Genomic DNA, 12,458 nt, shown 5'->3' with positions numbered 1-12,458 from the left:
AGAAATAAATTTGAAAGACAACAACTAATTTTCTTTAAAAATTACAGATAGATAAATAATTATAGACAAAATATTTGGCTAGACGAACAAATAAATAAAAGCGGAAGATATATTATCTTCTTAATTCATCGGCAGCTAAGAAAAAAATTATTTTGGATCTTAAGTTTAAGGTATCAATTTAATAAATTAAATCAGATTTATCTAGATAGTATAACTATAATTTAATATTTTATTATTTGTAGGATATGTAAATTTTTTACAAATTAAACTATACTATATAAAAATTAATCATCAAATACAATATGTTAAACTATTAATATAAATTAAGTTTAATTTATATAAATTTGGACAATAAATTCAAGAGTGTGGATGATCATTTCATTTTTTTAATACTATATATCTTCACTATTTTCTCCTTTTACAATTAATTTTGTAAGTGTGAAAAGGAGAGTAAGAAAAAGAAGAAGAAAGAATCTAAGAAATCTAGAGAGAGAGAGAAAGCACCTTTTTCTCAATCAAGAAACCACTGATAAAAACCAGAGCTAAAACTCAACAACAGAGACTTCAAGAGCGTTGGACTCTGGTTTTCCGGCGAATAAATGACCGGCGCCGGTGGATCATCATCAGGGAGACTACCCACATGGAAAGAGAGGGAAAATAATAAAAAAAGAGAGAGAAGAAGAAGAGCAATAGCAGCTAAAATATATTCAGGACTCAGAGCTCAAGGAAGCTATAAACTTCCTAAACATTGTGATAATAATGAAGTTTTGAAAGCTTTATGTTCTGAAGCTGGTTGGATTGTTGAAGAAGATGGCACAACGTACCGCAAGGTTTGTTCTTGATACCCTTCTCTTAATTTTAATCTTCATTTTTGTGGGTCTGTGTTTAATTGCTTCATAGATCTGTTAAATTAGTGGTTTTTAGATCTGGGTAGTTTTTATTTTCATTTATCTTGTCCAAGATTATGTCTTTTTATTGATTTGCCATGGATTTTTATTTCTTGGTTTTTAGTGATTTTATTGGATCTTTAGATGTTTTAATGTTTTTGGGTTTTGGATTTGTATTTTTAGTGATTTTTTTGGTATGTTACTTAAATTAAGCTATAATCCATATTCTTAGGGTGAATATGTAGAATGAGAGAAAATTTGGGGCAAAAGTATGAATCTTTAGAATTAATTATGGTGCTGTTTTCTTGTATATCATTTTTTGTTGTGCAAATTATCATCATTGTTAACTAAGAACTCTTGTAATGTTTACTTACAGGGTTGCCATCCACCTCCAATGGAGATGACAGGTACTCCGAACACTATTAGTGCGTGTTCCTCAATCCAACCTAGCCCGCAATCCTCAAATTTCCCGAGTCCTATGCCGTCCTACAATGCCAGTCCGTCGTCGTCCTCATTTGCAAGCCCTACTCGGTTTGATGGAAACCCTTCCACGTACCTTCTTCCGTTCCTTCGTAATATAGCGTCGATCCCTGCGAACCTTCCACCTCTTAGAATATCTAATAGTGCTCCTGTAACGCCACCACTTTCATCTCCTACGAATAGAAGTTCGAAGAGGAAGGCTGATTGGGAGTCCTTTGCAAATGGTTCTTTGAATTCATTTCGACATCCTCTTTTTGCTGTCTCAGCTCCTTCAAGCCCAACGCGTCGCCAGCATCTTACCCCGGCTACGATACCGGAATGTGACGAGTCTGATGCCTCGACTGTGGACTCTGGCCGCTGGATGAATTTTCAGACAGTTGCTCACCAAGTAGCTCCTCCTTCACCAACATTCAATCTCATCAAACCAGTGTCTCAGGAGAATGCTTTTCAAGATGGGGTCGATAGGCATGGGAAATCAGGCTGGGTGGTTGGTGGAGATCGAGGAAGAGTTTCAGAGTTTGAATTTGAGGATTGCCGGGTGAAGCCATGGGAGGGTGAGAGAATTCATGAGATGGCGGTGGATGATCTCGAGCTCACACTCGGGACCGCAAAGGGTCATGCTTAATCTCGTGGATTATCTCGAAGCTGGAGTTTGTTGTGCACTCCCGGTGGCATACTTGGCATACATTAGCCATTTGAATGCGAGCTATTGCGTGGAATTTACCCACGACTTTTTCGACTGCAGAGAGATCTCGGTTCATGTCGAGGCCTGTAATTGCTTTTAGATGTACAGTTTGTTTATCTTGAAACCATTGCTGGAATCAAAATTTATCCGATTCAGTGGCAGATCAAAATCGCGGGCAAGCTTCACGGAAGAACTATAGTCCCAGATTTTCATGTGGGGAAAAAGCTGATATGGGAGGTTATAATCTTCCTATACCTGTTAATGTTTAGAATATTTATCTTCAATTGTTCATTGATTATAGTAGTCAATTTAAGTTGTCACTAGGATCATCTTTCAAGCATCAATCGAGCATTTAGAGATTATGTACTTCTGTTGGGGATTTGAGTTGCTCCATATGGTCTGTAGAATTTGTAGAAACACAAGCTCCAAATATGAATTCTGATGTTGTTATTAGATTGTAAGAGATGCCTTGTTTGGGGTAATTTTCATCGACAATCCCTTAATTTCCGTCTCTCAAACTTTAATTTGTAATCATATTCTCATCAACTTTTAAGTTGTACCTGTATTGTCTACGACTCTATATCATCACTCCAACTCTATTCCCGTCAAAATTCGAGTCTCATTTTCAGAAATGAATTCTGCAACCTAAGAGTGATAGGTTTACGTCGTACAAACATGGAAACGCTAGATAAATGCTGAAATGAAAAAACGATATTTTTCAAAAATAGATTACAAATATAAAGTTTCGGAGATGAAAACGAAATACCGAATCGCGGAAGTATTTGTGCATTAGGGGAAGATAAGTAGGGCCAAGGGGGTGGAAAGTAGAATGTGAAGGGGAGTGGTATGTGATAAGCATGAGTAGGTGATGTAAATGCCCACACTACACTGACTCTGATCTGCAAAATTTGATGGCATTTTGTGGGTCAAAAGAGCATCTAAAAACAGGCCCCTCTTCCCATGTGATATGTTTCTTCTTCTTCACCTTTATTATATCATCAGATTCTATAATTTGCTGCTGAATAATTGGATTGGCTCTGTGAAAATTCTGCTTCTGATCGGTGCAGTGTGTGTACTTGTTTCTGTGTTTTAATCTCTAGCTTGTGAGTTTTTTCATACTTTCACATTAATGGACTCAACTTTTTGCCAATACTTTATGCCATGTTTCAGGACTCACTTTATTATCCAATATGGGTGTTTGTTATTTTATTCTGGAATTTCAATTTCCAACCTCAATTTATAAAAGTTCGAGTACGTTAGAACTGAACAATTAATAGATCATTGGAAACTTAATATGTTACTACATACTACTAGTATTTTATGGTCATTTCCAACGCTAAATACAAAAAGTTCATTAAAATGGTGTAATTTCAGGAAATTTCCGTTTTTTTAGTTGTCGATTTAGGCAAATATATTTGTTTATCATAGTGTCACTTAGGTAGCACGGAAAAAGAAACGGAAACGACACGAAATAGATACGGGAAAATGACATTTTTAAAAATGAAGGACATATTATGTGATGGAAACGTGTAAATAATAAAAATATACGGATGCCAATTAATAAAATAAATCAAATATAATTATACAACAAAAATAAGAAGATAAGGCTTATTATAATAGATAACGGGAACAACAAAAATTGTGGATAATTGATTAAAAAAAGTTTATGTTGATAATTGATTTATTTTTATTTACGAAAACAGTCCGAAACGTTTTCTTAAGTTTTTCAGATTTTAAGGGTTTCCGGTTTTTGAAACGTTTTCAAAATGGGACATGCAACTTTATCAAAGTTTATGTGCTTTTTAGTATGTCACTTTAAGATTTCTATGTTTTTTTTACAGTTATATTCCAAACTTAATCTCCTCCTTATTGAATGACCATTAATTCAATTTTTAAAATTAAATTCTTTATCAATAGAGTTAATAAATAGAGTTATACTACTCTTTATTTTTGTAATTCAACGGATATATATATATATATACACATTTCTAGACTTGTTATTTACATTTCTTTAGTTTGTAAGCTGTTTATAGTAAAGGGAGAGCCTTAATTTTTAAATAGTTTTGGGATTAAATCCAATTTTGGATTCCCCACTTGCTGTAATCCAGATATAGATATTGAATTATGTTTTAATGTTGCAAGCCAGATTTGTATGCATGAATTCTCATCTGAAAGTGTCTAATTAAATGTTTGTTACAATACAAGGAATGTAAATGTTTAGCTATGCTGCATGCAAACTTGTCGAGTCTTACGTTTCAACATTGTTTCTGAAACTCAAAAAGTTTATATGTATAATCTATTATTATAAAAAAATGCCGCTTCACCGATACTGTTTCGGTGTTTACTATTTTGAATAATTTCTATTTTCGGGTAGCATCATTGTTTACTAATAGTTTGTATTGGTTTTGGGTTGGTGGAGAATTTCTAATGACATTGTTGTTTGATCAGGATTGGAAGCAGCTTTGAAAGCATAATTTGTATTGTATTCAGCTATTCAGGGACTGCATCAGTTGGACTCTACTCAGAAATATTCATGTCTCTACATATGCTATCGGATAGTTGTTGATGTTTACGTTGTTAATTTTGTTTTGTTTCTATCTTATATTTCGTCTCGCCATGATTTTTCTCGCTGTCGGAAGTAAACAAAATACGGAAAGTGAAATTCACTTGTGTCACTTAACTTGAGCTTGTACCAGATTAAATTTGTTTCTTATTTTATTGTTTGGTCTACCAGGATGATATCTGAAAGCTAGCACATTGTCTTTTTCTTTTTGGTGTAATTACATATCGTATGTGTAGTCGCCTTGAAAGAGTTTAAGGGCGTATCTTTCTTTTTCCCCATGAGACAATATCAGAAACATTTTAAAGCTTCTGTTAGCATGAGTGTATCAAAAACGATACTCTCTATTTTTAAGTCAATTTGGGACAATATTTTCTATTTTTAGGTTAATCGTCCCGATCCCTGAATGCATTTATTTTCTACAATTAGGGAGTTAATTGACCTAAAAATAGATAGTATTGTCTTTAATTGATTAAAATAACTAAATGTGAGTTAATTGACTCTAACGTAAAAGTTCATGATCCACGACAACAAAATGCATCATGCACACAGTATTAACGTGTCTCGATAAATTGATGAGGGTAAATTAGATGCATATTTCAATATGAAGCAAGCACTACAGAACAGAATGCCGCATGTACACGGTATAATTTAGTAATTGTTTTTTTCTTAAGTTTTTTTAAAATGAATTTGAATTCCAAAGTAAATTGAATAAAGATTGAACAGAAAGGCAATTCTTTTTTATTTTTGAAAGAGGAGAAGCTTCAGAATATAGGGGACAGTAGAAGGATTTGAGACTCCTTTCAAGCACTTTGGCCCTATGTAATTCTGCAGTATTATCACTACTAAACTACAAAACAATAGTCCTCTACAATGTGAAAAAATACAAAAAGAAGGTGACCTCAAGCTGACATGCGAGCTGGTTCACGATCACCACCTCTGCCTTTGCGATCCCAAATGGGAGTGGTCTCAATAAGCTGGTGTGGGACAAGCCTCCTCTCCCGTTTAGATAGCTTGCGGAAATTATGCACTCTCAGCTTGGCAATTTTGGCCTCTTCTTCGGGTGTTATCTCCCTCAATACTATTGTCAGACGACACTCGGGCTTTACCATAACTCCAGATCTTCCCTTTGCATGGTATGAAACTCTCTTCTTAAATAACCCTTTTCCGACAAAAGCCTCAGCTACACAAAAAGAGGAAATTTGGATAAGGAATAGTTGCAACAAAAGTCGAGCAATTCATTTTCACTGCTTACCAACAAGGAGGCGTTCTGGATTAAACCCATAATTGTGAGTTGCATTGGCTCTAGCTGAATGGATAACCTGCGAGAGACAAATTGCAGTATTCTTAAATTTTAACCCAGGCCTTCATACATAACACGCTATCTTCATAGAAGTATTCTAACATTTGAGGGTTAGGGATGGTAATTGTGACCAACATGCATCAGAAAACACAGATTAATCTTTGTATTGGCTTTCTAACTTGCATAAAGGTACTCTGAAATAGATGGATCTAACGGCAAGATGCAAAAAAGATGTCTAACCTGGTAGACAGTTTTTGCAGCTCGCTTTGTTGTCACTTGCAGCTGCAACAACGCGTCTTCAACACGCATGCCACGAACTAAAGCAGCAAGCAAATTGACCTTCTTAGGACTCTGCAACCAGCAAGCTAAAACTAATCAAATAATAAAGATGCACGCTGTCTGAATGATTATCGTCCTATTTCTTTAAAGCAGACATCTAATTCTCAATCAAAGGAGCACTATCCAACCACATTCTAAATTAGCTGATAAAAAAGAGCCCTGCACGCTACACTTCAATTAACTAGTCTTATAAAATAACTAACAGATGCTAATAATGTTTTTACCAAACCATGCTGTTAGTGCTGCTTATTCAAACTGTGAAGATGACATGTTTTAAGGAAAATATATTCCTAAATAGTTCAGCCAAGAAAATGTTAAGAGACATCTTATCATACAATACAAAGATTTCAAAAAAGAAGAAAACATAAAGAAATATACACTGAAGGATGAGTTAAGTGCTACCTAAACCACTTAAACACAGTTGCAACTACATCACCAAGTACACTTTCCATCTCGAATATTCAGCAAAGAAACCAGACTACGTATTTAAGGAGTACAACTAATTCAAATGTTGTTAAATTTATAATATTGACAATACACTGGTAGTATCATTTGAATTAAAGTAATAGAGCAACAAGATAGGTTCCATAGTATACAGAACATAGTATACGTCTGGCTCACACTGATCATGAAGCTTCATCAGCGACTGGAACAACTAAAAGGCAAGACCCTCTTGGTTTGCGCTTTATTAGGTATGTATACATCAAATAAGTTACAAACATGGAACGCACCAAAACTTAAGGTCATGATTATACGAATGCATCAATCTCAACAATGCCCAACTTAAATACACCCCAGAAACTAAGGTCATCACTATAAAGATGCATCATCCTCAATAATATGTAAATTTTATAGGCTAAAGCAAACAAAGGATCTTCACAGAAGATCAATTTGAATAAATGGAGCCTTCCGTCATATATTAGGAAATTGTAATAGTTTATGATGATCAGCCAAAGACACTTCAAGTGCTTAATTTGTTTTGGCAATAGCTAATATTATTACTATAATGCACAACAATCACTTTAAACATTAGCAGAAAAGGAGATTTGAAGAAAGCTAAATAGGAATATAAGACATTTACATTACAATGCATAACAAAGATGCAGTTTCTCTTACCTGTTTAATATTTTTTAATATTGCTTGAACGTTTTCCGGCTTAAAGGCTGCCTTCTGTTGTTCAGCTTTTTCACTGCTTAGTGGAGTTAATTGAGGAGTCAAAGGTGATCGAATGGGAGTTTGCTCATCTGCTAGTAATTTCCTTGAACTGGAGATGCCCTATAACCATGAAAGAAAACACTATTTTCATAAAAATTTAAAATTTAAAAATAAGCTCTCCACCAGAATAATTCCAACCATGAATCATTAAAAATAGCATCTCAAGTGCATAATCACAGTAAGCAGTTCCATAAGACAAACAATACAAGGGAAAAAATGAAGCATAAGTTGCCCGCCAGGAAAACTCTAATCACGAATCACAATACGAATAGCTAGTTAAGTGAATCATCTCAATAAGCTATTGGAGGTTACACAAACCAAATGATGGTGAAAATAACTAAAATAAAAGGAAAAAACCCATAACAAGAACAGCTTCAAAATTAAGATTATTGTAACAGCAAGAAAATGAGCAGAGCAGGCATTACTGAAAATTGCAAATAGTGATACAAGGGCCTCGAGATGTCGGTAGAAGGCGATGTCCATAATCTCTGTAAACATGGCAATTCGCCTGCAAAAGTAAACAAATTACGAAACCTTCCATTAAAAGAGCATATCAGATAAAAACCGAAGCAGACATTGCCTGTCTGAATAGACTAACCATGTATTAAAGATGATGAAGAAGATGATGAAAAGCTTGCGATGGAAGAACAATTATGGTCTACTATTTTCCCAGCTTGATGAAGCAACGACTGCAAATGTCTCTGCCAACCCACCATTACTTTCAACCAACTACATCAACAAATCAGAAATAAAATCAAATTTTCAGCTACAAAATCTCAACGCTCAATTAATCAAACACATATAATATACTATTTAAACCATAAAAGTGTAAATGCCCAATTCATCAAATGTAACAAAAAAAAGAAAAAAGCAAAACGTAAAACTCAGAAATAATGAAAAATTAGAAAACGTTTATTTTTAATCGTACTGTGTCCAAGCACTGTGTGTTAAGGCGGCCGGAGTGACTTGTGAGATCCAGGCTAGCCGTGAACGAGAGATGGAAGCAGGTTAAGGTGGCCGGAGTGAGTGCGAGATGGAAGTAAGCTAAGGTGGCCGGAGTGAGTGCGAGAAGGATTTTAGGGTTTTATTTTTATGACCTGACTGTGGATATAAATTTACTTTTTGGCTAATGAGATGAAAAAATTCTTAACTTTGATTTGGTTATCAATTCCACCATTACATAGCAATTTTTTTAATTTGATCATATCTCAATTTTTAGTTTTCAATTGCACTTTAAATTAAAAAAATTAAATAATTTTATCATTATAAAAATTAAAATAAATAAATAAATAAATATATTTGAGAATTATTTTATATTTTTTTCATTTGAACAAATTTAAACAAGTTCTTAAAGTTAAAAAAAGTTTTGAATAAATTCTAAATAAACATTATTTATAATTAATTATTAAATTTTAATACATCCCACTCCGTTTTCATCGGACCCGCTAATATTAGACCCGTCGACCAAACTTCGCTAATTACCCACCATCGTCTGAACCAACCACAGAAAACTACAGAAACCCCAAAAAACACATAAGAAGGAAAACGAAAGCTAAACCTTAACCAAAAAGCTCGCAACTTTTGTGCATCAAAAAACAACAGATGAAAAAAAAACTATCCAACTTACTAGAAAGATTTATATCTGGTTTATGTTGCTTCTTCTCACTCCATTGCATAAGATTTTAAAGCAGGAGCATGAAAATGTTAGAAGAATGAATTATGTGCACATTGACATACTACAGTTTATCAAATATAATCCTGGTGACACTGCCTTAAAACATTTTTAAGAGTTACTCGAGATTAACTCAAAATACTCAAATTGACTCTGTCAATTAAAGTCAAACTCATAGTTGACTTACTCAAGTTGAGTGAGTTCAAACACCAAGATATCCAACTCGAGCCTAATCGAATTGAGTTGAAGCAAACTCAGACTTCTGTTTATTCTACTGAATTTGCAGTAACTCAACCAGATTACACCCCTACTAATCTATAAGCTCTATTAGACTTCCCTCTGCCTGCAGCATCGAACTAAAGGGACCAATTTTATGAGTGCAAAATGCCCCAAATAAGAAAGAGAAGCATATATTCAATCTTTAATTCTCTAAGTCTCAAGTTGAACATAAATGCGATTTTAATTCTCTAAGCCATGCACAATGTTTACCCTATGCTTGATACACATTAATTTAATACAAGTCAACATACAATCAATCCCATGACAGAAGTTACAGTAACATACAAATTTTGTTGTGTTTCAGTTGCACTTCAAGGAACTAAAGCCACCAGCTTCACTCAGAAAACTGAGAAAGGATGATAGAATGTAAATTGCGGATAGATTTTACAACCACAGGCTTTTGACCATTCGATAAAGTAAGCAAATAGACACTTTGTGCCACCCACAATAAAAGCTACAGACACCGTGGAGAAAAGTTTTTTCCCACGTATCCTCCAGGCCATCGCTCTTCTCACGATAGATTCGAACATCTTTGGGTTGTCTCTCAACATGTCAGCAGATTCTTTATTAAGAGGATCCTCACAATTAGGTTCCTATATACAGAGTAACGAAAAAAATTGAAAGAAGTATCGTGAAAAGATGGTACAATCCGTAAATAATAGTGTTTATATTGAGGACAAGTTTCCAGTCTTCACGCAAGATGTTGAGGCAGACATTTCCTTCCAAGTCGATGTTTGGATGATAAACCTGAAAATTGGAAATACAATTGCGTGAAGGTAGTATTGTGACATAAACATAAAAAGACTAATTTTAACCAGTTTACCTTGGTCTTGCACTTAACTTTTGGTACTTCATGTGGATAGACTGGAGAGACTTGGAATGAGAACAAAAATATGCCGCCTCTAACTAAAATCATTGAAATAGATAATTGTTTCTAGAGGAGATAATAAGGGAGGATTATGACATTAAAGCATGTAAGGACTTGTATTGCCAAACAAAGTAGAAAAATCACATAAAAGATAAAATGTTAAGGGTCTATAGATTTAAATTTTCGCATAAGGCAAGAGTACTTGTCTTAATAAGCCGGTGACAAGATGCTCTACTAAAAGGCTTTCTACAGATAATATCCTTCATCTGGTCGGATTGAAACCTCAAAATTCATCAACTTGTCCTTGATGTGGAATATTAAGTGTGATGAAATTCCCACATTGGAAAAATATGAGTAGAATGTGGAATATATAAGTGGGATGGACTACTTAACCCATTACCTTAGGGTTTTGGATTCAATGTGGTGTCCGGCCCACGGTTATATGGTTCACATTCTGGGCCTCATAAATGTATTCTCCCATACATTGTGCTCAATTTGAACCAACACTTGCTACTAGGGGACGTTATGGCGCATGATTTAGGCAGATTCAGCTCAGAAATATCTGTGCATCAAAGTACCGGACGTAATGTTTAGTGAAAAGAAAGACGTTAGTCATAAATTGGAGCCCAAGATAAAAGTCAATTTTAACGGTTCAATTACAAATCGTAGTTTACTTGCTTCTCAGACCAAAATAATTTAATGACGAAAATTATAATTCAAAAAAAAGAACTTATTATAAACTGATTCAAGCATCCAATTACCGATACCCAAGATAAAACATAGTTATGCAAAATCTAAAATATATCCAACATCTATCAATAGTAGCAACACCAACAGTCGCACGTTCATGGAAATTTAGGCTAAGATTGAGTCAGAGAATTCATGAACCGCATTGGCCATGAAGTCTTTTCCCTACTACATTTAGAGTCGACCAAATTCGACTAATATCATTCATGAGCGCTGGCTAGTCAAAAACTATGGTACTCATATTTCTTGGTCACAATCCTGATCCACTCCTATTCACACTTCAAGAGCAAACTATAAACTAGCATCACATTCCTGCCAACATGAAAAATAGTATAGATCATAAGCTATTTAGCATGGACACGGATACAGGAAAACGAGACCCGGACACAGCGAAACAGTGTTACTTTAAGGTTTCCTATGTTTAAAATGAAGTTTAGTGGCTGAAACGCTAATTTTCAAACACGTTTACGAAATGGAAAACGTTTTCTACTCTAATTTATAAGCATCTCAGGTATATACAGAACTATACAACAATATGCACTAAAATCCATATCTCTAAACATTTCCAAAACCAAACACTAAAACAACTCAAACACATTAAAATAGAAAAAAACTTTGCAGTAGCAGCGACAGTGGTCGTGGTGGCGTTGGTAGTGCTCGTAGTGGAAACTGTGGTAGCGCTCGGTTTCTCTCGAACAGCAGAGACACCAGCAGCAGCTCCATCACCGTTATTATCAACATTGCGACCTCCTTCACCATCTATAGTCGTCGAAGCCATACATGTAAAACCCCAATTTTTCTCCAAGACAAAAGAAAACCCCCCAAATTTTTACGATTCAACCACAGAAAACCCCCAAAACCCTAGGCCCTGTTTAGTTGTGGGAAATACTGTTTGTTTTTCAGAAATTTACTCCAAGAAAACTGGAAAACGGAATTTAGTGTTTAGTTGTATTATTTTCTAATTTAGAAAACTAGAAAACAATTTTCATAATTTTCTATATTATAACTAATGGTTGGAAAACACCAAAAAGATGTTTTCCTACTTTTCTTTTATTAAAAGTAACTTTTAGAAAACACAATTTTCTAATTGATATTTTTATCTAACAAGTTCAAAAAACACAAAAAAAATTAATTTAAGAATTTAACAACGAGAATCACTACTTATTCAATCTTATTATTAATGGATTTTTTTTAATAATTAGCAAACACTTGCATGTAGAAATGACCATAGTTTATAACTCTATAGTTCACAGTTCGAGAAACATTTGAACCGGCCCTAAACCGACTCTTGAATTGTTCCAGACTGTTTTTAAACCGGCAAATTCCGGCTACAGCCGATTCAAGAAAATTAAAAAAAATACATTAGAACAAATTTAAATTTAAAATAAATTTAATATAATTAATTAATTATATTAACAATGAA

At 34.3% G+C, this 12,458-nt stretch overlaps 2 protein-coding genes and 1 long non-coding RNA gene across 3 annotated transcripts; 1 reads left to right on the top strand and 2 right to left on the bottom strand.

Moving 5' to 3' along the window:
• The first annotated feature begins 415 nt into the window (after positions 1-415).
• LOC126655999 (BES1/BZR1 homolog protein 2) lies at positions 416-2,555 on the top strand. Its single transcript, XM_050350429.2, has 2 exons — positions 416-830; positions 1,264-2,555. Exons 1-2 carry the CDS (start codon positions 600-602, stop codon positions 1,990-1,992), a joined length of 960 nt encoding a protein of 319 aa, XP_050206386.1. The 5' UTR covers positions 416-599; the 3' UTR covers positions 1,993-2,555.
• Positions 2,556-5,330: 2,775 nt separating this feature from the next.
• On the bottom strand, positions 5,331-8,608 carry LOC126657564 (50S ribosomal protein L22, chloroplastic-like). The gene is made up of 7 exons (XM_050352270.2): positions 8,398-8,608; positions 8,068-8,198; positions 7,895-7,977; positions 7,371-7,529; positions 6,156-6,266; positions 5,868-5,934; positions 5,331-5,795 (listed from the first exon to the last, which is right to left on the bottom strand). The coding sequence occupies exons 2-7, from the start codon at positions 8,183-8,185 to the stop codon at positions 5,515-5,517; spliced, it is 819 nt and encodes a 272-aa protein (XP_050208227.1). The 5' UTR covers positions 8,186-8,198; positions 8,398-8,608; the 3' UTR covers positions 5,331-5,514.
• A 1,017-nt stretch (positions 8,609-9,625) lies between these two features.
• LOC126654925 (uncharacterized) lies at positions 9,626-11,908 on the bottom strand. The gene is made up of 3 exons (XR_007632793.2): positions 10,539-11,908; positions 10,244-10,322; positions 9,626-10,167 (listed from the first exon to the last, which is right to left on the bottom strand). It is a non-coding gene; the product is annotated as an uncharacterized LOC126654925 (long non-coding RNA).
• Between the last annotated feature and the right edge of the window lie 550 nt (positions 11,909-12,458).

This window comes from Mercurialis annua, linkage group LG7 (genome assembly GCF_937616625.2).
Source record: "Mercurialis annua linkage group LG7, ddMerAnnu1.2, whole genome shotgun sequence".
Lineage (NCBI taxonomy): Eukaryota > Viridiplantae > Streptophyta > Magnoliopsida > Malpighiales > Euphorbiaceae > Mercurialis > Mercurialis annua.
This window is presented reverse-complemented; position numbering and strand designations above follow the sequence as displayed.

Bases quoted from the DNA above. Each gene is read 5' to 3' on its own strand.
- LOC126655999 (XM_050350429.2), top strand. From the start codon at position 600: ATGACCGGCGCCGGTGGATCATCATCAGGGAGACTACCCACATGGAAA. The intron at 831-1,263 runs GTTTGTTCTTGA...GTTTACTTACAG, and splicing joins ATGGCACAACGTACCGCAAG to GGTTGCCATCCACCTCCAAT.
- LOC126657564 (XM_050352270.2), bottom strand. From the start codon at position 8,185: ATGGTGGGTTGGCAGAGACATTTGCAGTCGTTGCTTCATCAAGCTGGG. The intron at 7,978-8,067 runs GTTAGTCTATTC...TTACTTTTGCAG, and splicing joins TTCATCATCTTTAATACATG to GCGAATTGCCATGTTTACAG. The intron at 5,935-6,155 runs GTTAGACATCTT...TGTCTCTCGCAG, and splicing joins CTGCAAAAACTGTCTACCAG to GTTATCCATTCAGCTAGAGC.